At 45.0% G+C, this 27,151-nt stretch overlaps 1 protein-coding gene across 2 annotated transcripts in view; it reads right to left on the reverse strand.

Moving 5' to 3' along the window:
- NEK10 (NIMA related kinase 10) overlaps positions 1-27,151 on the reverse strand; it is a 116,664-nt gene that overhangs the window by 22,941 nt on the left and 66,572 nt on the right. For both annotated transcript variants that reach the window (XM_055557627.1, XM_055557628.1), the window contains exons 6-12: positions 22,364-22,448; positions 13,110-13,151; positions 11,530-11,608; positions 10,703-10,770; positions 9,267-9,346; positions 7,882-7,968; positions 2,671-2,895 (exon numbers count right to left, since the gene is read on the reverse strand). In XM_055557627.1, coding sequence (XP_055413602.1) covers positions 2,671-2,895; positions 7,882-7,968; positions 9,267-9,346; positions 10,703-10,770; positions 11,530-11,608; positions 13,110-13,151; positions 22,364-22,448 — 666 coding nt within the window. The remainder of the gene's footprint in view (positions 1-2,670; positions 2,896-7,881; positions 7,969-9,266; positions 9,347-10,702; positions 10,771-11,529; positions 11,609-13,109; positions 13,152-22,363; positions 22,449-27,151) is intronic.

Consider the following 27,151-nt stretch of genomic DNA (forward strand, 5'->3'; position numbering starts at 1 on the left):
TCCAAACTACCCAGACATGATTTTTGTGTACGGTGTGATGTAGGAGTCATCTCTCTCTGTTTCATTCAGCCGCCTCTGTTTTGAACTCTTTTCCTCTTTTCAAGATGTATTTACTTGAATACATCTCGGTCTTCATCATTCTGGGTTTTGTCATTTTCCATTAAATGTCAGTCTTCTTTTATCTTAGGGAAGTTCTCTTCTATTAGATCACTGAGGCTTTGCAAAATTTCCCTTGGTTTTATTCTTTACCTTAGGGATGTTAATTACCCACATGTTCCGCGGCCATATGCTTCATTTTCCAGCTGCTCTCGCTCCCTCGTCCCCTTCCCTTGTGTCGTGTGTAATGGTATCAGGCATGCCCTTCCTTTCACTGACTCCACGTTCTTCCTTGTCCTGGGTTTGTGCATTAAGTTCTCATCTCTCCCAGCTCCACAGTCATCCTGCTCTCCTTTGTACTGTTCTATCACCTCACCTTCAATTTCATTTCATAAACTTCACGGTCTGTTCAGTCTTTAACAAAACAAAGCATTGGATTTTCTATTTACTTGGTGTAACATCTTCCACAGCAGATTATTTATCTGTCTTTATTTGCTTTGTTGCCTTTTGTTTTACATGATGGCCCAGAGTTGTTTTTTGTTTGTTTTTTAGTATTTATTTGTCATGACAGCAGCTCTACCTAGATTTGTATATGCCCAAATGTAACATGGATGCGGCCCCGGCCTCCCTCCGGAGTCACCCAGGCCCTCTGTCCTTCCTTTGGGGAGCACAGGGAAGACAGTGGAGCCAGGTCTAGGGATAGTCACCATCAGTGATCTTCAATTATGATAAAACTTGAATGTCAGGGCTCACTCTGCCTGATCAAGAGCATGGAGCCTTTTAGTTACTGCCTCTGAGTTTGGGACTGCAGGTGAATGGGCATGACTGGATCTCACAACGCAGCCTGTTCATACTCCAGCCAGCAGACAACCTGGCAGCCTCGTACCAGCTCCAGGCAGCCAAGCTCTGAAAGGATACTGTTTACCCAGCTGGGGTCATAATTCTCCCAGAGCACTGAGTAATGTTTAACACAGAAGAAGTGTTGACATATAGCATCTTTCCACGGAAGAGATGTCTAACATTGTACCACAGAAGTGGACTGGGAAAATTACTTTTTTTAGATGTAAAAGAACCCTTTTCTATCAAGAATAGTTATGGCTTGAACAAAATAGGAAAATAGTGCCTTATATTAAACTCAGTTCTGTGCAGGCACTGTCCTTGAAATATTGCTTAACTATTATATAATTTAATTTTATCATCAAGAAAATAGCTCCTCTCCAAGAGGGCTCCCCACAGCCACTGTAATAACTCTCATGGAACAAAACGTATCACCACCGCCACCACCATCATCCTACAAACTCAAGTGGGGAAAAATCATCTGCAACCGGACTTACTCTATTAGGGTAACCCATCATGCCACATTACTAATGAAAGATTTATAATTTAAACTTTAAAGTATTTGAGATTTTTGTGTGATATTCGTGAAAACAAGAAGGTTGTCAACAGTCTACACATCTTTTCCTTGGTTTTGGTAAGGACAGAGATTGTTGAGAAAGCTACTGCTCGGATCTCTAGCCCATTCTTACACTTTGGAGAGCTCCCTCAGAGTGGCAGCGATGACACCCGGCTCCCCAACAGCATGTTACAGGCGCGGTAAGCAGTCCCAACGACGCTGATGTGACAGCATGTTATATTAAAATCGATGTTACTCTTATTAGAAGGAGCTTTATTTACATACTACAGATAAGTGTGATCTTTTCCTAGGCAGATATAAAATCCTTTTCACCTTTAATTCAGCATCTAGAGGGGTGAATTACGCTTTATAATAATTTTATGTAATAGAACCCTCCCACTAATGGTACCAATAGATGTTGTTATTCAATACTTCAATGTATGTAATACACATAATATCTACTATCTGTTGTTACTGTTATAATTTTTGCAACATATTTCAAGAGCATTTCAGTTTGCAACTCTTTTAACAAACCATTCCTTCCCCAGATTCATGGCCCTGAACATCACTGAATTCTGTTTTTAAAAGAGAGACAGCAAGATGTTCACATAGCTCAGAGCACTGCCGTGGAGATTAGAGAGACAAGAGGAGCAACTGGACCAGGGCCAGTAACATGCAACCATTTGATGGACAGTATTTTCTCTGCTTCAGCTAAGGATTATACACCTGCTCCTGCCATGCAGGCTTTGCCTTCTCTCTATAGATGAGTGACATATATGCACACACAGACATTTCAGTAAAACAGTAGTAACTAGTGTATTTGTTGCGATTACAATATGCATATACTGATTCAAGAAGGGTGGCCAGACAAATGTTTTCTTTGGGTTTCTATTCAGCCCACATTTGCAGAGTGAAGGCCTCCTTTACCCCTGGCACTAGCCTGGAGGCTGGTGATGCAAAGATAAACATGTCAGGGCTCCCCCCCACCAAGAAGCTAAGAAGACAAATGCTCCCAACATTGACGAAGAGCCTATTTACTACAAGTAAAAATGACTGCAGAAGAGATATGACCAAAGACCAGAGGGGAGCTAGCCGACCATGTGCCCACCCTGCCTTCAAGCGGCTGAGACCCCAGCCTTCATCAACCGGGGTGAAACAGGTGAAAGGCCTCCCTGACTCACCCTCGCAAAATATGAAGAAGTTGCTTGATGCCGCCCCAGATGCGGATTTCCACGCTGGTCTCTGGGTCCTCGCAAATCTGCACCAGAATCCAGACGACACTCCATAGCAGCTTCAGGTGGTCTGAGTGCAGCAGGCTGAGCAGGACAGGGACCCCCTCGTAGAGCTTCACCTGCTCTCTCACCTGGCGCTCGGCACAGAGCAGGCGCAGCAGCTCGGCTGTCAGCCTGCGATGGGGGTGGGGGTGGGGGAGGGGGTGCGCGCAGCTCAGTGGGACCGGCCTGGCTTGGTTCACACTGAGCTGCTCACTTGCACAGACCATGGCGCTAGCGCGCTCTACATCCTGGTCTGCACACGTTTCTGTAAAGGCTGGACCACAGCTAAGTGTTTGTAGCTCTGGAGGCCCTACAGTCTCTGTCACAACTACCCAGTCACACTGACACAGAAAAAGCAGCCACAGGCAACACACAAAACCCAACAGGCACAGCTGTGTGCCAATAAATCTTTGTTTACAAAAACAGACAGGGGGCCAAATTTCTCCTGCAGAAATTTACCCCTTTGTAACCACTTTTTAAGTCACATCTTCATGATATCCCCATTGGTCTGGCTAAAAACCTACTAACCAGCAAATAGGCATCAAGTACATACAATGGGGACCGCACTATGCTCAAGACCAAAGAAATATAAAAGCTCTTAGTCTTCAGAAACTTATCATGTGATTATAAAAATGAGACATTAGGGACTTCCCTCATGGTCCAGTGGTTAAGAATCCACCCTCCATTGCAGAGGGCATGGGTTCAATCCTTAGTCAGGAAACTAAGGCCCACATGCTCAGGGCACCTAAGCCTGCATGCCACAACTAAGACCTAATGTGGCCAAATAAATAAATCTTTTTTTAAAAAATGAGACATTAATACATGATGGCAAAAAACACTATGATCCAGGGAAATTAAATGCAAAGCGCTCAGTGAACATCTGGAGAATAAAAGATAATGATGGATAAGACATAAGGTTCAACTAAGCTCTGAAATATTATGATGACAGACATTTCAGAGAACCATCCTATCCTCCAGGCTCACACTCCGAACACTCTCCCGGGATGGTGTCATTTATTCTTATGGCTTCAGACCCTCTCTCTGCCCTACATGGAGAATTCATGCAAACATCACTCCCAGCCTCTGGAGTTTCCAGTGAGCCACTTAGGTCCTCCACAGGCACTCACCCAACTGTCTCTAGGCTCAAAGTCCTTATCCTCCTCCACAGATCAGCCCTTCCTCTCATGTTCCTGATCTGGACCCAGGACACCACAGCCTTTTCAATTTCCAAGCCAAAGATTGGGAATCCTCCAAGACACTTCCTCTTCAACCTGTCCCTGCAGTGGGGAACCTTCAGTGCCCCGGTTTCCGAGGCAAGCACTGGGGCTAATTCTTCTGTGAGTCTGGCAGTAGCCATCCCCACTGTCCCTCCATCCTAGAGATGCTCAACTACGCTCACGATACAAGTGCCTCAGCCACCCACCTCTCCAACATTCCCATTCTTATCTGGACTCACAATTCTTTGTGTGTGTGCTAAGTCCCTTCAGTTGTGTCCAATGTTTTGCAACCTTATGGATTGTAGCCCACCAGGCTTTTCTGTCCATGGGATTCTCCATGAATACTGAGGGCAAGAATACAGAGTGGGTTGCCATGCCTTCCTCCAGGGGATCTTCCTAACCCAGGGATGGAACCTGCGTCTCTTACGCCCCCTGCATTGGCAGATGGGTTCTTTACCACTAGTGCCACCTGGGAAGCCCCCACAATTCCTCGACCCGAGCTAATTTCCACAGCTCCTCCCCCTCCCAAACTTTCATGCTCTGACATTCAGAATATATGTGCTTTGGTAGACTGCGTTCTTCACCTTCTCAAACTTACTACACCACACCTTCCCTCCTCGTTCTAAGTGAATCTCATTGTGTGGCTGAATCCCACACCCCACACACTAAAATCAGAAGAACTGTTCCCACAAAATCCATCCGATCATGCTTAAAATCTGTGAGTCTCCATGATGTTCATGATAAAAGCCACACTATTTAGCACAAACAGCCCATCAATGACCTAGTTAAAGGTGTCTTATCTGTAAAATATGGGAAAAAAGTTACAGTTCAGATTAAACAAGTCAACACAGAGAAGTGCTTAGAGCAGGGCCTGGCCTGTAAAGGGCTGGCCAAAGTGAACTCTATTTCTAACTCATCGCCATCTGCTGAACTAGTTTTCTGCACCCCTCCCGCACCCTGCTGCGGCTGCACCCACCCACACACGCTCATCTCTTCACATCACTGCACGCCTCCAGGGGGAGAATATTCTGTTCACTTGTCCCTTTTACTGCCCGCACAATTGCCCCTTCCTTTAGGAAACTTGGAATGACCTCTTGCTCCAATTGGAGGTGCCCTGCCCCCAGGGTATCTGTCCTGTGCCTCACCGACCACATCAACTACAACACTGGGGTGGAACTGATGGCTCATGTGTCTGACCCTCCCCTACACTGTGCAACCCTGTCTCACTCACTTTTGGCTTTTCAATACCTGTGCAGGGTCTATTAGGTAAATGGCAGACAACCCAATCTATACCAACCAGTGCAGTTGGTAAAAGAGGGTTAAATTGGCTTAGAAGAAGATTTCAAGGGATTTACTATGAGTTAAATGTCAGTGCTTTATTGCCTGGGATTTCTATTAACTATTTTGCTTCCTTAGAATATTATGATTTTTTTGACTCAATATCAAATGATACTCTCCTAAGTATCAAATGACACAGGTTGCAACTTGTTAACCTAACAGATATCTGGATAGAGTAAGTTTTTAGGGCAAAATGTAGTTCAAGTGAAAATGATTCATTTTACTTTAGATTCTGTTTTGGTCACGAAATAAGTCAGTAGCTATCTTAGTGTATTTTACTTGCTTTAAGCAAAATGGCTGTCTGAGGAGGCCTTACAAATACCTGTGAAAAGACAGGAAACGAAAAGCAAAGGAGAAAAGGAAAGATATACCCATTTGAATGCAGAGTTCTAAAGAATAGAAAGGAGAGAAAAGAAAGCCTTCCTCAGTGATCAATGCAAAGAAATAGAGGAAAACAATAGAATGGGAAAGACTAGAGATCTCTTCAAGAAAATTAGAGATACCAAGGGAACATTTCATGCAAAGATGGGCTCAATAAAGGACAGAAATGGCAGGGACCTAACAGAAGCAGAAGATATTAAGCAGAGGTGGCAAGAATACACAGAAGACCTGTAAAAAAAAAGAGCTTTACGACCCAGATCATCACGATGGTGTGATCACTCACCTAGAGCCAGACATCCTGGAATGTGAAGTCAAGTGGGCCTTAGGAAGCATCACTACAAACAAAGCTAGTAGAGGTGATGGAATTCCAGTTGAGCTATTTCAAATCCTGAAAGGTGAGGCTGTGAAAGTGCTGCACTCAATATGCCAGCAAATATGGAAAACTCAGCAGTGGCCACAGGACTGAAAAAGGTCAGTTTTCATTCCAGTCCCAAAGAAAGGCAATGCCAAAGAATACTCAAACTACCACACAATTGCACTCATCTTACATGCTAGTAAAGTAATGCTCAAAATTCTCCAAGCCAGGCTTCAGCAATACATGAACTGTGAACTTCCAGATGTTCAAGCTGGTTTTAGAAAAGGCAAAGGAAACAGTAAATTGCCAACATCCGATGGATCATTGAAAAAGCAAGAGAGTTCCACAAAAACATCTATTTCTGCTTTATTGACTATGCTAAAGCCTTTGACTGTGTGGGTCACAATAAACTGTGGAAAATTCTGAAAGAGATGGGCATACCAGACCACCTGACCTGCCTCTTGAGAAACCCATATGCAGGTCAGGAAGCTACAGTTAGAACTGGACATGGAACAACAGGCTGGGTCCAAATAGGAAAAGGAGTACGTCAAGGCTGCATATTGTCACCCTGCTTATTTAACTTATATGCAGAGTACATCATGAGAAACGCTGGGCTGGATGAAGCAGGAGCTGGAATCAAGATTGCTGGGAGAAATATCAATAACCTCAGATATGCAGATGACACCACCCTTATGGCAGAAAGTGGAGAACTAAAGAGTCTCTTGATGAAAGTGAAAGAGGAGAGTGAAAAAGTTGGGTTAAAGCTCAACATTCAGAAAACTAAGATCATGGCATCCGGTCCCATCACTTCATGGCAGATAGATGGGGAAACAGTGGAAACAGTGTCAGACTTTATTTTTCTGGGCTCCCAAATCCCTGCAGATGGTGACTGCAGCCATGAAATTAAAAGACGCTTACTCCTTGGAAGGAAAGTTATGACCAACCTAGACAGCATAGTAAAAAGCAGAGACATTACTTTGTCAACAAAGGTCTGTCTAGTCAGGGCTATGGTTTTTCCAGTGGTCATGTATGGATGTGAGAGTTGGACTATAAAGAAAGCTGAGCACCGAAGAATTGATGCTTTTGAACTGTGGTGTTGGAGAAGACTCTTGAGAGTCCCTTGGACTGCAAGGAGATCCAACCAGTCCATCCTAAAGGAGATCAGTCCTGGGTATTCTTTGGAAGGACTGATGTTGAGGTGCTGAGGCTGAAACTCCAATAATTTGGCCACCTGATGCAAAGAGCTGACTCATTGGAAACTACCCTGATGCTGGGAAAGATTGAGGTCAGGAGGAGAAGGGGAAGACAGAGGATGAGATGGTTGGATGGTATCATCAACTCAATGAACATGGGTTTGGGTGGACTCCGGGAGTTGGTGATGGACAAGGAGGCCTGGCATGCTGCAGTTCATGGGGTCGCAAAGAGTCGGACAGGACTGAGCGACTGAACTGAACTGAAAGCAAAATTGATTTTAGGAATCTAATCATTTATTCAATACACAATCTGAAATTACTAAAAGTAGAGCCACCTTAGAGTTTCTTTCCTTAAGGAGTTAGGATGTAAATAAATGTAGTAAACAAAAGTATTAAAGATGCAATCATGTATTTATATATTTCTAATATATGACCAGTTCTAGAAGTGAGACAGGACTAGAGATAAACTGATAGACCTCTTTACTATTTGTTACTTTATATATATTAAATAGAAAATAAATGCAAAGCTGACTCGTGATATTCAGTTAGCAATGTAACATGGCATAATTAGAATAATAACCATCATTTTCATCAAATATAAGACACTGCCATTTTCCCGTATTAGCAATCCTACCTTTTGGAAAGCAAGTCATATTCATGTAAAATCATCAGCAGATTTTCTACAATGTTGAGCTCACTTATCTTCTCCCTACACTCTGGACTACAAATTGAAAAGTATTAGTAACTATGAGAAATGTCTATTATTGATACCGCATCCACATATTTAATATCTTAGTCCTCATATTATCCCAGGAGGAGAAGCAAAATGCAATATGGCTCTATAGAGCGGGGCTACATTAAATGCCAACATTCAGTAAGTGTTATATGTCATAAACTTAAATTTGTTCAATAACAGTATGATGATTAACACAGTTCCCACTGGAGAGGGGAATTCATAGGGTGTTCACTAAAAAGCAGTGAGGAGCATTACTCACAATATCCAAGAAACACAAACAAGCTACAGGTCCTTTGACAGATGAAATAGAGAAATGTGATAGTTGAATATTTATACATAGTTACAAGTGAATATAATTGGGTGCATGACTGAATATTATTCAGCCATAAAAACATGCTGTCATTGTTGATAATGTGGATGAACCTAGAGGACATTCTATTAAATGAAATAAGCCAAACAGAGAAGGGCAACTACCATATGGCATCACTGACATGTGAAATTGAAAATAAACAAGCAAAACTGACTATATAGAAACAGAGAACAGAATAGCAGGTGTTTACTAGGGGCCGGAAGCAGCAGGAGCAGGGAGCTGTGGGTTAAAGTGCACACACTTTCGGGTATGAGAAGACTGTGCACTAAAGACCCAACTGCTTGGCAACTACAGTTAGTAACACAGGGTCGTGCACGTGAAAGTTGCTGAGAGAAGAATTTACATGTTCTTATCACAGAACCAAAGAGAGAGGTGAAGAGGTGTTAATTATCTTGGTCTTGGTAATCAGCCCACAGTGTATATGTGTATCAAATCTTTACATTATTCACTTGAAATACATAAAATTACATGTGTAATTATTCCTCAATAAAGCTGGAAAAAACAAAACAGTGATCAAATGACTGGCATAAAAACATACTTAAAGTTTTTTATTTAAAATAGTCATAATCTCTGAAAGGGTTATCTAGAATTTTTTAAAGGGCAAAAATATTTAAAAGTCTTAAATATAGAGGACAGAATGAAGAAAGACAGTCAGGGAGATTCAGCTGTCAAAGAAATGTGCAATTCGAAAGTAGAAATAACTGAGGGTTGAATGAAAAGAGTAGGTAAATATTTCTGGTCAGAAAAAAATTGTTAACTGCTTTGCTCTTCCAACTTAAATTCTAAAATGATGCATTTCCATCCCATTCCTCTTCAATATATTGATGGCATTTCATGTTTAGGTAACAAAATAAATTTTGCATTTCTCCTATCTGAGTCGCTACAGCAGCACAGCTTTTAAAAAAGCGCTCACCTTTCAGCTAAACTAGCCAGAGCCAGAAGGGCGCCCAGCAGAACATTCGTATCTCGGGCACTGAGTAAATTCACTAATGTCTGAAAAACAGAGTAAAATAAAGTTTAATTATGTAAAAGTACAAACTTCTTGAACAGTATGTTTCCTTCTAAAGATCATAGATACTTAACCTCAAAAAAGAAGGTTTGTTAAACATTCACAATTCTCAGTTGTTTCTGCGGCAGGCGTCCACTACTCTTTGGACGATCTCCCTATATCTCAACAGTCACCTTCTCAGGATTCCTATTCCTATTACTCCTATTCCTATTACATTTTCAGAGTCCCCCAGCGTGTACACCCAGACACACTTCAGGCCAGAGCTGCAGCCTGTACAACTGCGAGGCTGATTTTGGGTTTCCACTGTGTGAACTTTCCCCTTTATGACCTCATGCACTTTACATGGAGCTAGCATTATCTTTATTTCTCAGATCCCATCCTCTTTTTTTCCTCTCACTTTTTCCTTTCTGTCTTTTTTTTTTTTCCCCCAAGGTGCATGGTATATTAGTTCCCCGAATAGGGATTGAACCTGCAGCCCTTGCCGTGAAAGTGCAGAGTCCTAACCACGGGACCACCAGAGTAGTCCCTCCTTTCTGTCTTCCAGCACAAAGTTTCCCAGGCTCCAGCCACTGACATATCATTTCACAATTTTTGTCACATGGCACCCTTAACACTAACTTAATGTTACTCAAAAATGTTCTTCAAATTCTAACTGATATTAGTGAAATATATAGCTTTTGAAATAAAAAACGCTAACCTGTATATCACTAAGAATCAACCTCCATAAAATGAGTAGCACATGCTAACACTTTTAGACAACTGTTCCCTAAGCTGGATAGTGGCTTCCTGGGACACCGAAACTCACAAACTATTGAAACCTGGCTCTAGGCAGCTACCATCTAAATGGCTTTTGCTATAAATATAAATGTAGTGTGTTTTGATTAAGCCTGCATTCATTCATCTTGAAATATGTATTTGACTCACAGGTACTAAACCATCTTATTATGAGATTAAACCACATGAAACTGACCTACAGATCACGGTAATTTCCCATTGTTCAAACTAACATGACTTCTGTGCCAAACTAATATTCATTTATTTGTAACCACACACCTGGGGTCAGTTTATGTATAACAACATTTAAATTAGGCAATCAAATTAGTTGATTAAGCAATAAAGAATTAAACAGCATAAAAAAAAAGAAGTTTCAGAAAACCTCTATTTGCTGTTTCTAAATGTATTCTTTAGGTGGGTTAGCAGAGATTGGCAGTTCTCAGCTAGGTCAGCAAGTTTTCGAATTGTAATTACTAGTGGGGTGGCTTGACTACAAGTGCTCTGGATCCTGCACATGAATCATCACCCCATGACACTGAAGCAGGAACTCCTCTGGGACCACTCACCTTGTGAGCTCCGCTTGTGGTGACCCATTCTCTTTGGTCTCTGACAGCAGCAAGTTTTTGAAAAATATCTAAAAAGAAATGAGATATTTCAATGAGGGATTTGAAGCTTAAAGTGGGGGAGTGCTCAAGCTTCCCAGGTGGTACTAGTTGTTAAAAAAAAAAAAAAAAAAAAAACACCTGCCAATGCAGGAGACCTAAGAAACAGGGGTTTGATCCCTGGGTTGGGAAGATCCCCTGGAGAAGGGCACTGCAACCCACTCCAGTATTCTTGCCTGGAGAATCCCATGGACAGAGGGGCCTGGCAGGCTGCAGTCTACAGGGTCACAAAGAGTTGGGCAAAACTGAAGCGACTTAGCATGCACACAAAAAATATTTTTACCAAAAGTTGCTTTCATAGGCTTCCCTTGTGGCTCAACTGGTCTGCCTGCAATGCCGGAGACCTGAGTTGGATCCCTGGGTTGGGCAGATCCCCTGGAGAAGGGAAGGGCTACCCACTCCAGTATTTTGGCCTGGAGAATTCTATGGACTCTATAGTCTGTGGGGTCGCAAAGAGTTGGATACGACTGAGCGACTTTCACTTCACTTGCTTTTATAGAAGTCTCTCTTGCGCTAAATAAACCTAAGCTTGTGCTCAATGAAAGTCTTTTTAAACATGAAATTGGGCTTTTCAAGATAAGAATCATGATCTAAAATCTCCCCTCTGGGTACATTTTGCCACTGAGCATAACAGTTGGCATGGGCTCTTAAGCCCAAAGCTGTGTGGGGACCCTCCTAAGTATTCAGAGCGTCCCCTCTTCCCTGCCGCTGCCTCCCGGGGCCGCGCTCACACGTCATGTTGACCAGCTTGTCCACGCTGTGCTGTGCCTCCCCGTAGCCGAGGTACCCGTGCGCCACGATCTCCATGTACTGCGGGGGGACCAGACAACAGGTGAGCAGAGAAGAGGACTCCGAGAGCACACAACAGGAGTGGTAAGGTTGTGTACTTCTAAAAATGAGCTGTAGATGGCGCGACAGGGTCACCAAACAACACTCGGTGCCCCTGCGCCGGCTTCAGGCAAGTGCAGAAGAGGATGGGTTCTCGGCTCTCCGCTTCCCTGGGGTACCAGAAGTGGACGGCGGGGCCTGGAAAGACTGCTTAAACTCTCAAAAGTCCCAAGATGACTCAAAACTCAATAAATCTGTGTTGCAATTTAGCCTCCAAATATAAGATACATGATACATAATATACAGTACCTAGAATTTTAATTCTTCAATGTATCTTTTCATTAGAATTTGTATAACACACTGCATAACCCCTGGAGAATCCCAGGGGCGGGGAAGCCTGGTGGGCTGCCGTCTATGGGGTCACACAGAGTCGGACACGAATGAAGTGACTTAGCAGCAGCAGCATATATTTTATTGACCTTATGTTTTATAATATCCTAAATTACATCTAACCAGCATACAAGTAGATAGCAATAATTAGAATGAAATGTATGGGATAGTCTGAAAATCCCTCTCTGTTTGTAATTGTAAAATTATAAAAGCTGAAAGTAATAAGAAATAGGTTCAGAGAAATACATACATTTCTGACATTTTAATGGAAGTAAAATGGATAGAAAGATCCTTTACAATATAATCTTAAAAAGGATTAGTTCATTAAATGAGCTAAACCTCTAGCCAATTAAAAAAATTTCTTCAAGATAAAAACTAGATATTATCTATTTCCCAAGAATAAAAATAATAAAATAGGTTTACTATTAAATTGCCATTAAAATTAATCATCCATTGATAATTTAGAATAAATTCGCAGGGCCATGGGTTATTATGAAAATTATTCTTTGCATACATGCTAGAGACTTCAGGAGGATGGGCTGAAGTCTCAACTATTTCTATACCTAGAAATTTTGATTGATTGTATTAATAAGCCCAAACATTGGGCTGGCTCAGCATATTTATTCAGCTCCTTACCTTCCCTCAGTAGTTAGCAAAGCAGAAAAAATATATGAAGATCATTCCTCACAGTGTCATTTATTTCCAATATTTTAGTGAGCACAGTAATTCTTTATTGTGTGAAAAAGTTATGAACATCCTCATAGCCAATATTTTCTCCTGCCAGCTTGGTGTGTGCACTGCTGAGGCCCAGGGCCTGCCAGCCAACACCTATTTATTTTCTTCACTCAAAAGACAGGTGACCCTTTATAAAACTCTCATTTCACAGGTAGGGTAAAGTGAGCCCAATCAGCCAGGAGAAAACAGCCCAAGTCCCTCCCTGCTCTGTGTGCATCTTGTATACTCACGACCCTAGGCTCTTCTCCTTGGCAGGCAGTGATGTTGAAAGAGGCCTCTCTGTCACACACTGGATCTCTGCCCAGAGGCACAGCACAAAATGGAAAGGCAAGACCAGCCACCACAAAAGAGATCTTACCTGAGCTAGGTTTTCAATTCCACCCAAGCTGTGAAGTATTTCCTAATAAAATAAAACAATAGAACAGACATGAAAGATGAGAATGGAGGGGGGGTGTATTTTACATGCAATTGATTTATTAAGTCATGAGTTTGTAACTATTTCTGAAGGTCCACATTTGAATATAAATATGGAAAACTTTAATGCTTGTCATTCATACTATATTTAAGATAAACTTAATAGATATGGGCTTCCCTGGTGGCTCAGCAGCAAAGAATCTGCCCGCAATTCTGCCTGCAGGAGCCACAGGAGACATGGGTTTGATCCCTGATTCAGGAAGATCCTCTGAAGGAGGGCATAGCAACCCACTCTAGTATTCTTGCCTGCAGAATCCCATGGACAGAGAAGTCTGGCGGGCACAGTCCATGGGGTCACAGAGAGTCAGACACGACTGAAGTGACGTAGCACATGGGCACACATTAACAGATATGAAAGTTGGGTTGAGTTGAACTGGAAGTAAGCATGCAGGTTGAGTAGAACAGGAAGTAAGTAACTGCACCCCGCGTCCTCACTCTATTTACTTCCTCCCATGTCATAAAATGTCAGAGCTGCAAAGAGCTGTTAGATATCTCTCCGTTTATCTCCTCATGTTACAGAATAGGAACACTAAAACCCAGATAGGTAAACCATTTTGCCTAAACGACAGAGTCTGGATAAAAATCCAGCATCCCTGAATCCCAGGACTTTCCTCTCGGCCCCTGCCTGGTGTGGTTCATGAACCAGCAGCAACAGCAGCGTCTGGAGCTGATTAGAAATGCAAAATCTCCTACTCACCCCAGACATACTGAATGACACTCTTAGTATCAACAAGATCCCCAGGTAACTCATATGCCTGATAAAATCTGAGCAGCATTGCTCTAGCAGAGAAGAAAACAGGGCTTCTCCTTCAGATGATGCGGCTAATGATCTTATTAAACTCATACCCTGAACAAATCTAAGGATAATCATTGCAAAATATAGATCTGATACAGATCTTTCAGGGCTTCCCATGTGGCTCAGTGGTAAAGAACCCGCCTGTCAATACAGGAGACAAAAGAGACTTGGCTTCTATCTCTGGATCAGGAGGATCCCCTGGAGGAGGGCATGGCAACCCACTCCAGTATTCTTGCCTGGAGAATCCCATGGACAGAGGAGCCTGGCGGGCTATAATCCACAGGATCGAAAAGAGTCAGACACAACTGAAGCAACTTAGCACTCAGCACCCATTTCCAATAAGAAGGCACTGCATAAAACTTCTGAAAAGTGCTAAGAGAGAGGGTGCTGGGAGGCTCGAGTTGTGAAAGGCACTGGTTTGGAGCTCCACTAACAGCCAATGCTCTCAGGTTACTAGCACTGATGTTTATCTTGGGATGAACGGGTTTCAGGTAGCTCTACCTGTTTAACGCGACATTGACTCCTCTCTCCTTACCTACTGTGCACACAAGGAAGTTATTTGAAATACAAATATTAGCCATCGTTCCAGCTCTGGAACGTGTCTGGCAATGAGTACATGAGTATGTATGAGGGGATGATCATGTGCTACCGTGGAGCTGCCTGAGCAGCTGAGGAAAAGGCTCAGGAGCTCGAGGCCTCCTGGGTCAAGGCCAAGGTTTCCTTAATCTGTGTGAAGGGAATCTGGAAACCACACACTCTTGTTCAAATTAAGAATGAAGGTATATTTATAACTCAATTAAAATAGTTCTATGACCACCTACTAATTTGAATTCCCATAATTGCTATTCACTTTAGAAGAGCTACAGTTAAAGAAAAGAATACTGTATGCATTGCCACTAATTATGATGGACATTTTATACAAATAGAAATAACATTTTAAAACCACTTATATTTTTTCAGCATTTTCTTTTCCATTCCTGTTAGTAAGATCCCCAGGTTAGGCTCTGAAGGAGACACAAATGTATAAATGACAGAGTTTGACTTCACTGAGCTGCAGGCAAGGATAAGGTAGACACACAAATAACTGGAATTTAAGATAGATCTAGGTAGGTGTTTTAAGAAAGTTATGGGGCTTCCCTGGTGGTTCAGACGGTAATCTGCCTGCACTGCAGGAGACTAGGGTTCGATCCCTGGGTCAGAAAGATCCCCTGGAGAAGGGAATGGCAACCCACTCCAGTATTCTTACCTGAAGAATTTCATGGACAGAGGAGCTTGGTGGGATACACTCCATGAGGTCACCGAGAGTCGGACATGACTGAACGTAACACTTTTTCATAGTTGAAGAAAGTTATACAGGAGGCGCTGTGGCACCCCAGAGGAGGGACATATAATAGCCTGCTGAGAGGGCCACGGAAAACTCTATAAGGCTGGTGGCCTCTGAATGGGCTTAGAAAGATGGATAGTTGTGCTGAGGAGATGTGGAGGAAGAGAAGGAAATGAAGGGGATTCCTCCAAGCAAAGAGGACAGGAGGATCAAAAGTGCACAGAAGTTGCATAGAAAGAACATCAAGATGTTGTATCACTATGAAAACCAACTCCCTAAATTAATGAAGGGAATCACTGGGGATAATGTTAGAAAAATAGAGTGAGATGAACTGTGGGAAGACTTGAACATGAGCCTGAACTGAACTTTGCATTCGAGCCTGATGGACACGTGTGAACAAGGGCTGATCAGACTCAGCTGTGGGGACTTCCCCCCAGTCTTGGAGGAAACTGGAGAGGGACGGGCATGGAGGGAAGCCCCACGGGTTGGCAGGTGCAGAGAGAAGGGAGTGGACACGTGGGCAGTCTTGACATGGTCTGACCAGCTGGACGTGAAGGCCAGTGGAGAAGAAGGGTGCAGAGAAGAGGCTTCACCGTCTGCACAGCGAGGTGACGGGAGGCCAGGACAGGATAAGCCCAGGGAAGAGGGGGACACAGGCTGGGTAAGACAAGGAGGTGGAGTCCGACATGCTGAGCTGCTGGCAGTGTATTCAGGTGATGGAAGAACAACAGGCCTGGAAAAGTGCGCCAAGGGCAGAAGACTGAGATCTGGCATTGTTGACATAAAGGAAATTTAAATGTAAAGCTTAGGAGACGCCACCAGGGAGAGATTCATCTTTAAATGACTGGTCATGGTCATTCTTAAATGTTTACCTTGGCAAAAATATATCTATACAATCATCCGTGTTAACAGTATGGAACTGATTCCATGTTTCCCAAACCCTGTCCTGGGAATAATGATTTTATTCTGTGAAATGAGTGGTATTAGGTGTTTGAAAATATTTTTATGATCAAACAGTAGGTCGAACAGAGTGTAACAAGTTATTTTATTACAGATTTAAACTCCTCTGAGCTTTAACGTGCTGCCGTGCACCACCGTCTCCAGCAGGAGGAGCCGCCCATCTTCCCTGCATGCGGTGGGTGAGACACACCACCTTTCACAGAGCACTCCTGGGTCCTGAGAGCGCCGTGTCAGAAGCACTGTTAGGAAACACAGGAAAAGGAGCGAGGCTGTACCACCGCTAGAAAATGTCGTTGCTATGCCCTCAAGCAGTGACCCACCATTTACTAAACAAGCCATGGGACAACCGGAGAACAAGACCACAAGGCACCCTCATCTCTGGGCTCAGCAGTCCCGGCTACCGAGCTGAAGAGCAGACAGGACTGCGCTCCTCCCCGGCACGGCCTGGGCTCTCAGGACCCGGCTCTAGACTTCCGAGCCGAGTGACCTGAAGACAGTTTCCATCAATCTGGACAAATGTCCTTGCTCTACCTATTCCCAGAGTTTCTCTCTTTTTAAAAACTTGACACAATAATATAACACTGATAAAAACTATAGAACAACAACGCGCACTGCGACACCACTCTGGCTGCCGTCAGTCCAGCAGTGCATCGCCATGGCAAAGCGTCAGGGCCCCGGACACGCCGTCCCTGGTCGGGCAGTCAGCAGAGCACTGAGCTCCGAGTGTCACGTCCTGACCCGCCGCCCACTCCTCTGCAGTGAGCGGTCCACACTGTTCATCCCTCTATCGCAACCGAAGCTTCCCCTGGGCCTGACCAGTACGTATCTTTTCAGGTGTGTTAGGAACTACTCTTCTAAAGGCTGGTAAGGGGAAAGGAAGCATTTCCTGCCTTGGAGTCTGGAGGAAAGGTGGTGCCGCTGACAGAATCTGCAGAATTCGGCAGTTTGCAGGAGCGTCAGGATGGAGAGACCCAAGTGAAGTTACTGCATGTCCCGTTCGCAGTGGGCTCTCGAACACTTTGACCCCTGTGTTCATTTATACACTTACAAATTACTGAGAGTCCCAGAAACCTTCTGTTTATGTGAGTTAATCTATTTATATTTACCATGTATGTGTGTATTCACTCAGTTGTGTCCAACCCTTTGCAACCGCATGAAGTACAGTCCACCAGGCTCCTCTGTCCATGAAACTTTCCAGCCAAGAATACTGGAGAGGGTTGCCATTTCCTCCTGCAGGGGATCTTCCCAACCCAAGGATCAAACCCGCATCTGCATCTCCTATGTTGGCAGGTGGATTACGTGGGAAGTTCTTTATATTTACCATATTAGAGATAAAAAGTGAGGAATTTTTACAACTCAAGAGCACACAAGCATGTGTTCCATCAGGCGTGAGGGTATACCATCATCACATACCCTGCGGCCTCTGGAAGGCTCCACTGCACGCTCATAAGTGAGAATAATCACACTGGAGCATCACCTTTAAGACCATTTTGACCCTCTGGGAGCCCTGGAAGGGTCTCAGAGACCTGTGAGAGTCCCTAGACCACCCTTTGAGAACTATTATGCTACCATATCATCCCAACAAATACCTGGAAATTTGGGACTTAAATGAGGGGGAAAGTCTGAGGCTGGAAACATGTGCTTATGAGCAAAGAACAGCAGTAACAAAATGATTGGTGAAGCCAAGAGCTCAGAAGATAGGGGAGACTATAACAAAGAAAATAGCTTTGGGGAAGGTTAACATTTCAGGGCTTCCCCAGTGGCTCCGAGGTAAAGAATCTGCATACAGGAGACACAGGTGACTTGGGTTCGATCCCCAGGTCAGGAAGATTCCCCTGGAGGAAGGCATGGCAATCCACTCCAGTACTCTTGCCTGGAGAATCCCATGGACAGAGGAGCCTGGTGGGCTATAGTCCATGGGGCCACAAAGAGTTGGGCACAACTGAAGCAGCTGAGCACAGAAACAACATTTAGGAAGGCAGAATTTTAAAAAGTAGCAAGTAAACAGCACAGAAAAACAGAAGGTGATGAGGAAGAGCTGGAGGTTTTCAGGATCAGTGAGAGGAAACAGAAAGCATGGCAAGGGGCGCAGGCTTCTGGTAGAAGGCTGGGGTGCGAGGCAGGCTATCGGGCCATTCAGCTCCGCTGTCTCTCTATTGCTGTGGCTGATGGAGATGTAGGTTAGGAGTTTTAAGGTGGGGTGATTAGGCCATACAGCTCCACTATCTCTCTATTGCTGTGGCTGATGGAGATGTAGGTTAGGAGTTTTAAGGTGGGGTGATCGGGCCATACAGCTCCAATATCTCTCTATTGCTGCGGCTGATGGAGATGTAGGTTAGGAGTTTTAAGGTGGGGTGATCGGGCCATACAGCTCCACTATCTCTCTACTGCTGCAGCTGATGGAGATGTAGGTTAGGAGTTTTAAGGTGGGGTGATCAGGCCATACAGCTCCACTATCTCTCTATTGCTGCGGCTGATGGAGATGTAGGTTAGGAGTTTTAAGGTGGGGTGATCGGGCCATTCAGCTCCACTGTCTCTCTATTGCTGCGGCTGATGGAGATGTGGGTTAGGAGTTTTAAGTTTTTCCATTTATCATTGGTAAGCAATGTGCTCCGGCAGCTCACTGTAAGCAGCCTAGGTAGACTTTATCCTGCTTGGAACTCCAACTACACTTGAAATCTCTGAATATATATCGTCCTTTAATTATGAAAAAGGAAGCAATTTTGTCTTTAAAAATGGCTTCTCTTTCATCCCTTCCACTCATTTATTTCTGGAACCTTCATTAGGCATATACTGGAGCCTCTGGGTCAACAGATGCTGAGTGGATCATGGCCTACGATGGCCTTTTTAAATGACTTCCGAGAGGTCTTGGTGCACAATATGCAAGGAAAAGCTCTACTGCACATCAGCTGTAAAGGAAAGGGAGTGAGTTCCATATAAATAGTCTGACCTTTCAATAAATGCAGTAATGAAGGTGAGATCAAGGCTTGAAAGGATAGTGTGTCCTGAAAAGGGCATTTTTATAATAAGAAAAAACAGAAAGGAAGCCACTGACACCGTAATAAAGACAACAGATGGAAGGCTGAGGCTTGGCAAGGAGGAGGGTGAAAGTGAAAGTGAAGTTGTGTCTGAGTCTTTGCGACCCCGTGGACTGTAGCCCTCCAGGCTCCTCTATCCATGGGATTCTCCAGGCAAGAATACTGGAGTGGGTTGCCATTTCCTTCTCCAGGGGATCTTCCCAACCCAGGGATCGAACCCAGGTCTCCTGCACAGGATAAGGCAGACGCTTTATCCTCTGAGCCACCAGGGAAGCCCCAAGGAGGAGGGTATTTCTTCAGAAATAAGAAAGGACGTAAAGGTGCATAATCGCCTGTCAATGCAAGAGCCATAAGAGATGCGGGTTGGATCCCTGGGTCGGGAAGGTCCCCTAGAGCAGGGCATGGCAGCCAACTCCAGTATTCTTGCCTGGAGAATCCCATGGACAGAGGAGCCTGGTGGGCTACAGTCCATGGGGTCACAAAGAATCAGACATGACTAAAGCGACTTAGCATGCATGCACAATGGTGCATAATAATCCAAACATTTCAAGCAATAAAGAAAATATGAGCATTCCCACTAGAATGGCCTCAGTTTTGCCTGTAAAACAGGTAATGCTGCAATCTAATAAGAAGACCGGGGTAGGAGGGGTGTGTGTGAGAAGTGGACATGGTCTGGGGCGGCCACTGTGGATCATGCAGCACTGATCACGGATTCACCAGGAGAGGAAAGGGAAGCCTGGCCTGGACATTTGTGGGCACAGGTCACAGTAAACCCCAGCGTGGCTATGACTTCGGCCAGAAATTCGTGGCAACTCAACATGTTAAACAACTGCTCTGGTTTGTGGACAGAGTGCCAGAAGGAGAGATTCAGGGAACACCTCCTTCTATGGAAAGGCTGGAAATCAATGGGAGATCCGGTTTAATGCATGTTTTTGTCATAAAAGCGCCAAAGCAAAGAGGTCACAGAATTCTTTCCTTCAGAGAGCAATCCAGTCAAACTTGTTCCAGCCCATCAAAAACTGGGTTAAGAAAGGGAATACTTTAGATGAAGATCAGCAGAGTATGACACAAGAGCCATCAATTCTCTGAGCAAACAGCATGTCTAAGGCAAATATTTTGCTAACTTCTATAAGTCCAAAAACTAGACCTCCTGCTAAAAATCCACCTTCTTCCATGAATACTTATATTAATACCATATACAAGCTGTTCTTATCCAAGCTGAGGCCTATGGGGCATAGGGCAGGGGGTGGGGGACAGTGTTAATATGACTCGGAGCCTAGGGCCAGGGGGAGAGGGGGCAGTGACCCAGGCAGAGTGGAGCACACACCACCTTCACCAGCATGGCCCACACAGCTCTGTCTGGGTGGTCACAGAAGAAAAGGAAAATTCCCATCAAACTCTGAGCAACCAGGACAGAAAGGTTTTTGAGGAATGTCACATATTCAAACAGCTGGTTGATTGAACTAGAACAACACAAAGCCATCCTAGAGTACGGAATGGAAAAGGGAGCAACTCTTCTAAAGAAAAGAGCGAAGCTACCATGAGTCCCAGGAGACTCAAACCAAAGCAGGTTCATCGCCGGCTACAGCAGCACATGTTGTTTTGAGTGCTGAGTGGACAAGATGGTTATCAGGGTAATGAAAGGAAACATGTCCTGATTCAAATAATAACTCATCGGTAAAGCTGAATCCAAAATAAATGCACTTCAGAGTGGTCTGAGCATCCCAGTAGCTTATCAGGAAGGGTCATAAAAGGAGATACCTCTTAGGGAAAAAAGCAATCTGTGAAAATGATTGAAGCATGTAAGAATAACAAGACTGCCCTTTAGATATTTAATGCTAGCAAGCAGAAACAATAATGGCTCATTAGCAATTTGGAGACTTCTCCAAACTGGTTGGGCAGTGGTTCCCCCAACCAGTAGCATCAGCGACACCTGGGAACTTGTTAGAAGTGCAGATTTCCAGGCCTTCCCCAAACTTACTGAATCAGAAGCTTCCCTGGTGGCTCAGACAGTAAAGAATCTGCCTGCAATATGAAGACCTGGGTTCAACCCATGGTCGGGAAGATCCCCTGGAGAAGGAAATGGCAACCCACTCCTGTATTCTTGCCTGGGAAATCCTATGGCCAGAGGAACCTGGCGGGCTACAGTCCAGGGGTTGCAAAGAGCCGGACACAACTGAGCGACTAACACTTTCACTTTCAGGTGCCAGCAATCATTAATTGTTCCTAGTGCTTCTGATATACAGAAAGTTTACAAAGTTTGCTTTATAGAAGCAGGAATCTTAGCAGCTGGGTCTGGAAGGAACAACTTTCACAGACCAGGTGGTGTGAGGTAAGTGCTTGCTACTCAGAGTGTTGGCCATGGACCGGTGGCCTCAGTGTACACCTATGGAATCCACATCTGCACTTCCAAGAGCCCCAGGTGATTCCCTGTGCTTAAAAGTCTGAGAGGTACTAACCCAGAGACAGAATGCTCAACTGACTAGTGAGAGGCGGGGAGACTCCCGCCGGCAGACGCCTCCTCTGAGACAAGCGGGAGCCCCGTGCTCACCTCTAACTCAGGCTCTGAGGCTGGACTCCGGGGAGTGCATGGCTCTGGGGCAGTCACCATGTGTAGGCCCGGCTGCTCCCCCTGTCAGCCCTGGAGCCCCCTAAGGAAGTCCCCACTTGTCGCTGCTCACTTTGGCTGCTTGGCATCAACATGCTCCAAAGTATGGCCCAGTGTACCCTTCTCCAAGCTGCCTATGGTTTAAAATGCCAAGAGATAATGCAAACACAGACCAGAAGTCAGTCCACTGCATCCCATAGGTAACAGAGTAGAAATATAGAGATATTTCTGTCCCCATTAAATCACTTCTCTCCACATCGATTTCAATAGCAGGTAAGATACTTCCCAAATGTGGAAGCTACTGAGTAGTGAGAGAGAAAAAAAGTTACCATGCTGTGTTTCAGAAAAGAGCCCACCAGTTTTTATTTCATCTTCAAACTAGTAAAAAATATTTTTATTTTTTGCAACCAACCTGATAACATGGATCCCTCATGAGGAGTCTCAGACAAATTAACACTCTCAGAAAATGAAGAGATGGCGCGCGATCAACCCACTCTCTGAAAGAAAACAAGAAAGAACATGTTTGTTCACGTTTAAAACCAATGAACCTGACAGTTCATGAACAGCACAGCACTAGGAAGGAGAATAGAAAACAGCTCCGGGCAGAGCATTCATTGGTCTCAAACAGTCTGCAGTGGGGACTGTTATTTGACACTTAACCAATTTTAATGGAAAACACTGTCATTACAAAGTTGAGGCCCCCAAATTATTTGGTTCACGGGCCCTGACTATCCCAAGAAAGGGAAGCCCCTGATCAAAAGAAATAGCTAACAGGTTCAACTACAAAAGGCCTGATACACTGATAACTTAGCAACCAATTAAAAGAAAGATAATATATATACACTAGAAGAAAATTATTTGTATTTTAATCTTCATCACATTTACTTACTAACGGAGTGTGGACACTAAACAACTTCTCCAGTCCAACACCACCTCCATTTCCTCCTCCACCTGACTCCCCAGGGTGCTTTTGACCACAGTGACCACTGAAGACTCAGCTACAGAAGAAGAAGCAGCGTCTACGGGAAGGCAGTACACCGAATGTGGAAACTGTAATCACCCAGAGTAGTCTACACTGCGTCCGACAGATGGTGTGTGGCATCACTGTTTTCCCTGAGATTTTAAAATATCCCATGGCACCCCTGGGGGTTCCAATCAGTCCCCGGTGCGCTTCAGTGCTCCTTGTGGGAAACGTGGGGATAAAGGATTTTCTTAGATCTCAGGTCACTTTCCCCGGAAGCAGACTCCTCCATGAATATTGGTGCGCACATGAGTGACTAAGGACACCAAGAGACCTCCTGGAGTCGAGGTAAGGGGCAGGGGGAGGAGTCAGGGAAGGGGGAGAAGGGGAAGGGGAGTGGGGAGACCCAGCGGGCATGGGTCTGCTGTGCCAGCTGAACCTCCACTGACTCCTCGACCCCCGTGAAGGCAAGCTCTCTGGGCTTCCCTGCTCCCAAAACAGCTGTCACGGAGGGGACAGTTGGGGATGGGGGCACTGTTGTTCTCTGGGCCTGTGGGCAACATGGACGCAAAAAGCCAAAGGGTGGTGCCGGGGCCCAGCCTCTCACACAGGCGCCACTGGCCAGTCCCAGCCGGAAGCCACATCACCAGTGTGTCCGGGGGCAGTGGGAGCGCGATGTCTCAGGGGGTTCCGGCTGGAGGGAGCAGAGTGGTGGGCGCAGGACCCTGCCTGCAGGCTATGGGCAGCTCTCTGACCACTCTGGGGAGGGGGTGTCGTTTGCACACCCAGCACTCTTCCCCTCTGCTCCACCAGTTAGACTTAGGAATCAATGAATTCTACCGGAAAACTTTTTCGTCCGTTCCCACGGGGCCACCCAGGCTGCCGAGTGTGAATACTGCAAAAGACTTTTCTCATGTCACTGAGGGAGGACCCATCTGCCAAGAACGTTCAGGAACATAGCCCAGGCTGAGGCTGGGACCCAGAGCTTCCCAAGTCTCCGCTGACGGCACATCTGAAACTCAGTGCATGCCCCTCCCCCACCCCCCTCCACCACACAGGCCTCATCCCTACAGGCTTTCAGCCCCGGGTGTTTCCTTGTCTCCTCTACTTCACTCACACCATTCATCCAATCCCTCAGCACATCCTGTTTGCTCCAATCTTTAAAATCTCTTTCCATTCACACAAGTTTGAGGCAGGAGATAGATGGGCCTCTGGGCTGAGCAGCTGGAATTTGTCAAGCAGAGTAGATTGGAGCTTTGTTTTCCCTGACAACCCAGGGACAGAGTTAGAGGCAGGAAGTGAGCTCTGAGAGGGAGCAAACAGAGAAAACGACCGTATCTATCACTCCTGAGTTAAAGGACATCTCCCCAACTCCACACCAGCAGGAAGGATCCTTGGGGGTCAGAAGAGGCGGGCATCACTCCATAATAAACGTTGTCATACTCCCATTAGCCTTTGTGCTGGAATCCATCTTGGCAAAAAGACACATATGAAGAAGGCCCAAGGGCAGGGCAGGTGTGGGAAAAGGAACAAGATAATTGGCCAGAGGAGAACAAAGACCCAGGAGAACTGCCCCATATAAATGGTTTACCTCCCTCCTCATCACAGGGGACCCTTTCTGTCTGGGTGGGTGTTCCTGCTTTGTTTCTGCCTAAATATACAGTTTCTTTCTGTTCTCTCCCACTTGTGGTGGTATGTCTCTGAAAATAAACTTTGTACCCTAACTCACCTAGAGCCAGACATCCTGGAATGTGAAGTCAAGTGGGCCTTAGGAAGCACCACTACGAACAAAGCTAGTGGAGGTGATGGAATTCCAGTTGAGCTATTTCAAATCCTGAAGGATGATGCTGTAAAACTGCTGCACTCAATACGCCAGCAAATTTGGAAAACTCAGCAGTGGCCACAGGACTGGAAAAGGTCAGTTTTCATTCCAATCCCAAAGAAAGGCAATGCCAAAGAATGCTCAAACTACCACACAATTGCACTCATTTCACATGCTAGTAAAGTAATGCTCAAAATTCTCTAAGCCAGGCTTCAGCAATACGTGAACCGTGAACTTCCAGATGTTCAAACTGGTTTTAGAAAAGGCAGAGGAACCAGAGATCAAATTCCAACATCCGCTGGATCATCGAAAAAGCAAGAGAGTTCCAGAAAAACATCTATTTCTGTTTTATTGACTATGCCAAAGCCTTTGACTGTGTGGATCACAATAAACTGTGGACAATTCTGAAAGAGATGGGAATACCAAACCACCTGACCTGCCTCTTGAGAAACCTATATGCAGGTCAGGAAGCAACAGTTAGAACTGGACATGGAACAACAGGCTGGTTCCAAATAGGAAAAGGAGTATGTCAAGGCTGTATATTGTCACCCTGCTTATTTAACTTATATGCAGAGTACATTATGAGAAACGCTGGGCTGGAAGAAGCACAAGCTGGAATCAAGATTGCCGGGAGAAATATCAATAACCTCAGATATGCAGATGATACCACCTTTATGGCAGAAAGTGAAAAGGAACTAAAAAGCCTCTTGATGAAAGTGCAAGAGGAGAGTGAGAAAGTTGGCTTAAGGCTCAACATTCGGAAAACTAAGATCATGGCATCCGATCCCATCACTTTATGGCAAATAGATGGGGAAACAGTCTAAACAGTGAGAGACTTTATTTGGGGGGCTCCCAAATCCCTGCAGATGGTGACTGCAGCCATGAAATTAAAAGACGCTTACTCCTTGGAAGGAAAGTTATGACCAACCTAGACAGCATAGTAAAAAGCAGAGACATTACTTTGCCAACAAAGGTCCGTCTAGTCAAGGCTATGGTTTTTCCAATGGTCATATATGAATGTGAGAGTTGGACTATAAAGAAAGCTGAGTGCTGAAGAATTGATGCTTTTGAACTGTGGTGTTGAGGAAGATTCTTGAGGGTCCCTTGGACTGCAAGGAGATCCAACCAGTCCATCCTAAAGGACATCAGTCCTGGGCGTTCACTGGAAGGACTGATGTTAAAGCTGAAACTCCAATACTTTGGCCACCTGATGTGAAGAGCTGACTCATTGGAAAAGATTCTGATGCTGGCAAAGATTGAGGCAGGAGGAGAAGGGGATAAAAGAGGATGAGATGGTTGGATGGCATCACCAACTCAATGGACATGGGTTTGGGTGGACTTCAGGAGTTGGTGAAGGACAGGAAGGCCTGGCATGCTGCAGTTCATGGGGTCGCAAAGAGTTGGACACGACTGAGTGACTGAACTGAACTGAACCCATTTTTTTGCAGTTTTTATCTCCTCAAATCATTCTTACTTTCAAACAGAGGCAAGAGCCAGGTTGGCTTTGCTTGTAGTCTTAGTCCCTGGTGGAGTCGCAGCTAGGACTCCTGGCTTTTATCCAGGATTCAGGTTCAAGGAACCAAGGGGAACTAAGATCCTGCTTCAAGACCACTCACTGTTGTCTCTCTGAGATCAGCTTCTCACTCCCTCATCCGCTATGACCCTGGCTCAAGCCTCCATCATTGTTTGCTTTAAGGGGTACACCCTGCAGCATGTGAGATCTTAGTTCTCTGACCAGGGCTTGAACCCATGCCCCTTGCAGCAGAAATGCAGAGTCTTAACCACTGGACACAGATGGTGACCGCAGCCATGAAATTAAAAGACGCTTACTCCTTGGAAGGAAAGTTATGACCAACCTAAATAGCATATTCAAAAGCAGAGACATCACTTTGCCAACAAAGGTTCGTCTAGTCAAGGCTATGGCTTTTCCTGTGGTCATGTATGGATGTGAGAGTTGGACTGTGAAGAAGACTGAGCACCGAAGAATTGATGCTTTTGAAGTGTGGTGTTGGAGAAGACTCTTGAGAGTCCCTTGGACTGCAAGGAGATCCAACCAGTCCATTCTGAAGGCGATCAGCCCTGGGATTTCTTTGGAAGGAATGATGCTAAAGCTGAAACTCCAGTACTTTGGCCACCTCATGCGAAGAGTTGACTCATTGGAAAAGACTCTGATGCTGGGAGGGATTGGGAGCAGGAGGAGAAGGGGACAACAGAGGATGAGATGGCTGGATGGCATCACTGACTCGATGGACATGAGTCTGAGTGAACTCCGGGAGTTGGTGATGGAGAGGGAGGCCTGGCGTGCTGCGATTCATGGGGTCGCAAAGAGTCGGACACGACTGAGCGACTGATCTGATCTGATCTGATCTGAACCACTGGACTGCCAAGGAAGTCCCTGTGTGAACTATTGCAAAAGC

Source organism: Bubalus kerabau, chromosome 20 (assembly GCF_029407905.1).
Source record: "Bubalus kerabau isolate K-KA32 ecotype Philippines breed swamp buffalo chromosome 20, PCC_UOA_SB_1v2, whole genome shotgun sequence".
Classification (NCBI taxonomy): Eukaryota; Metazoa; Chordata; class Mammalia; order Artiodactyla; family Bovidae; genus Bubalus; species Bubalus kerabau.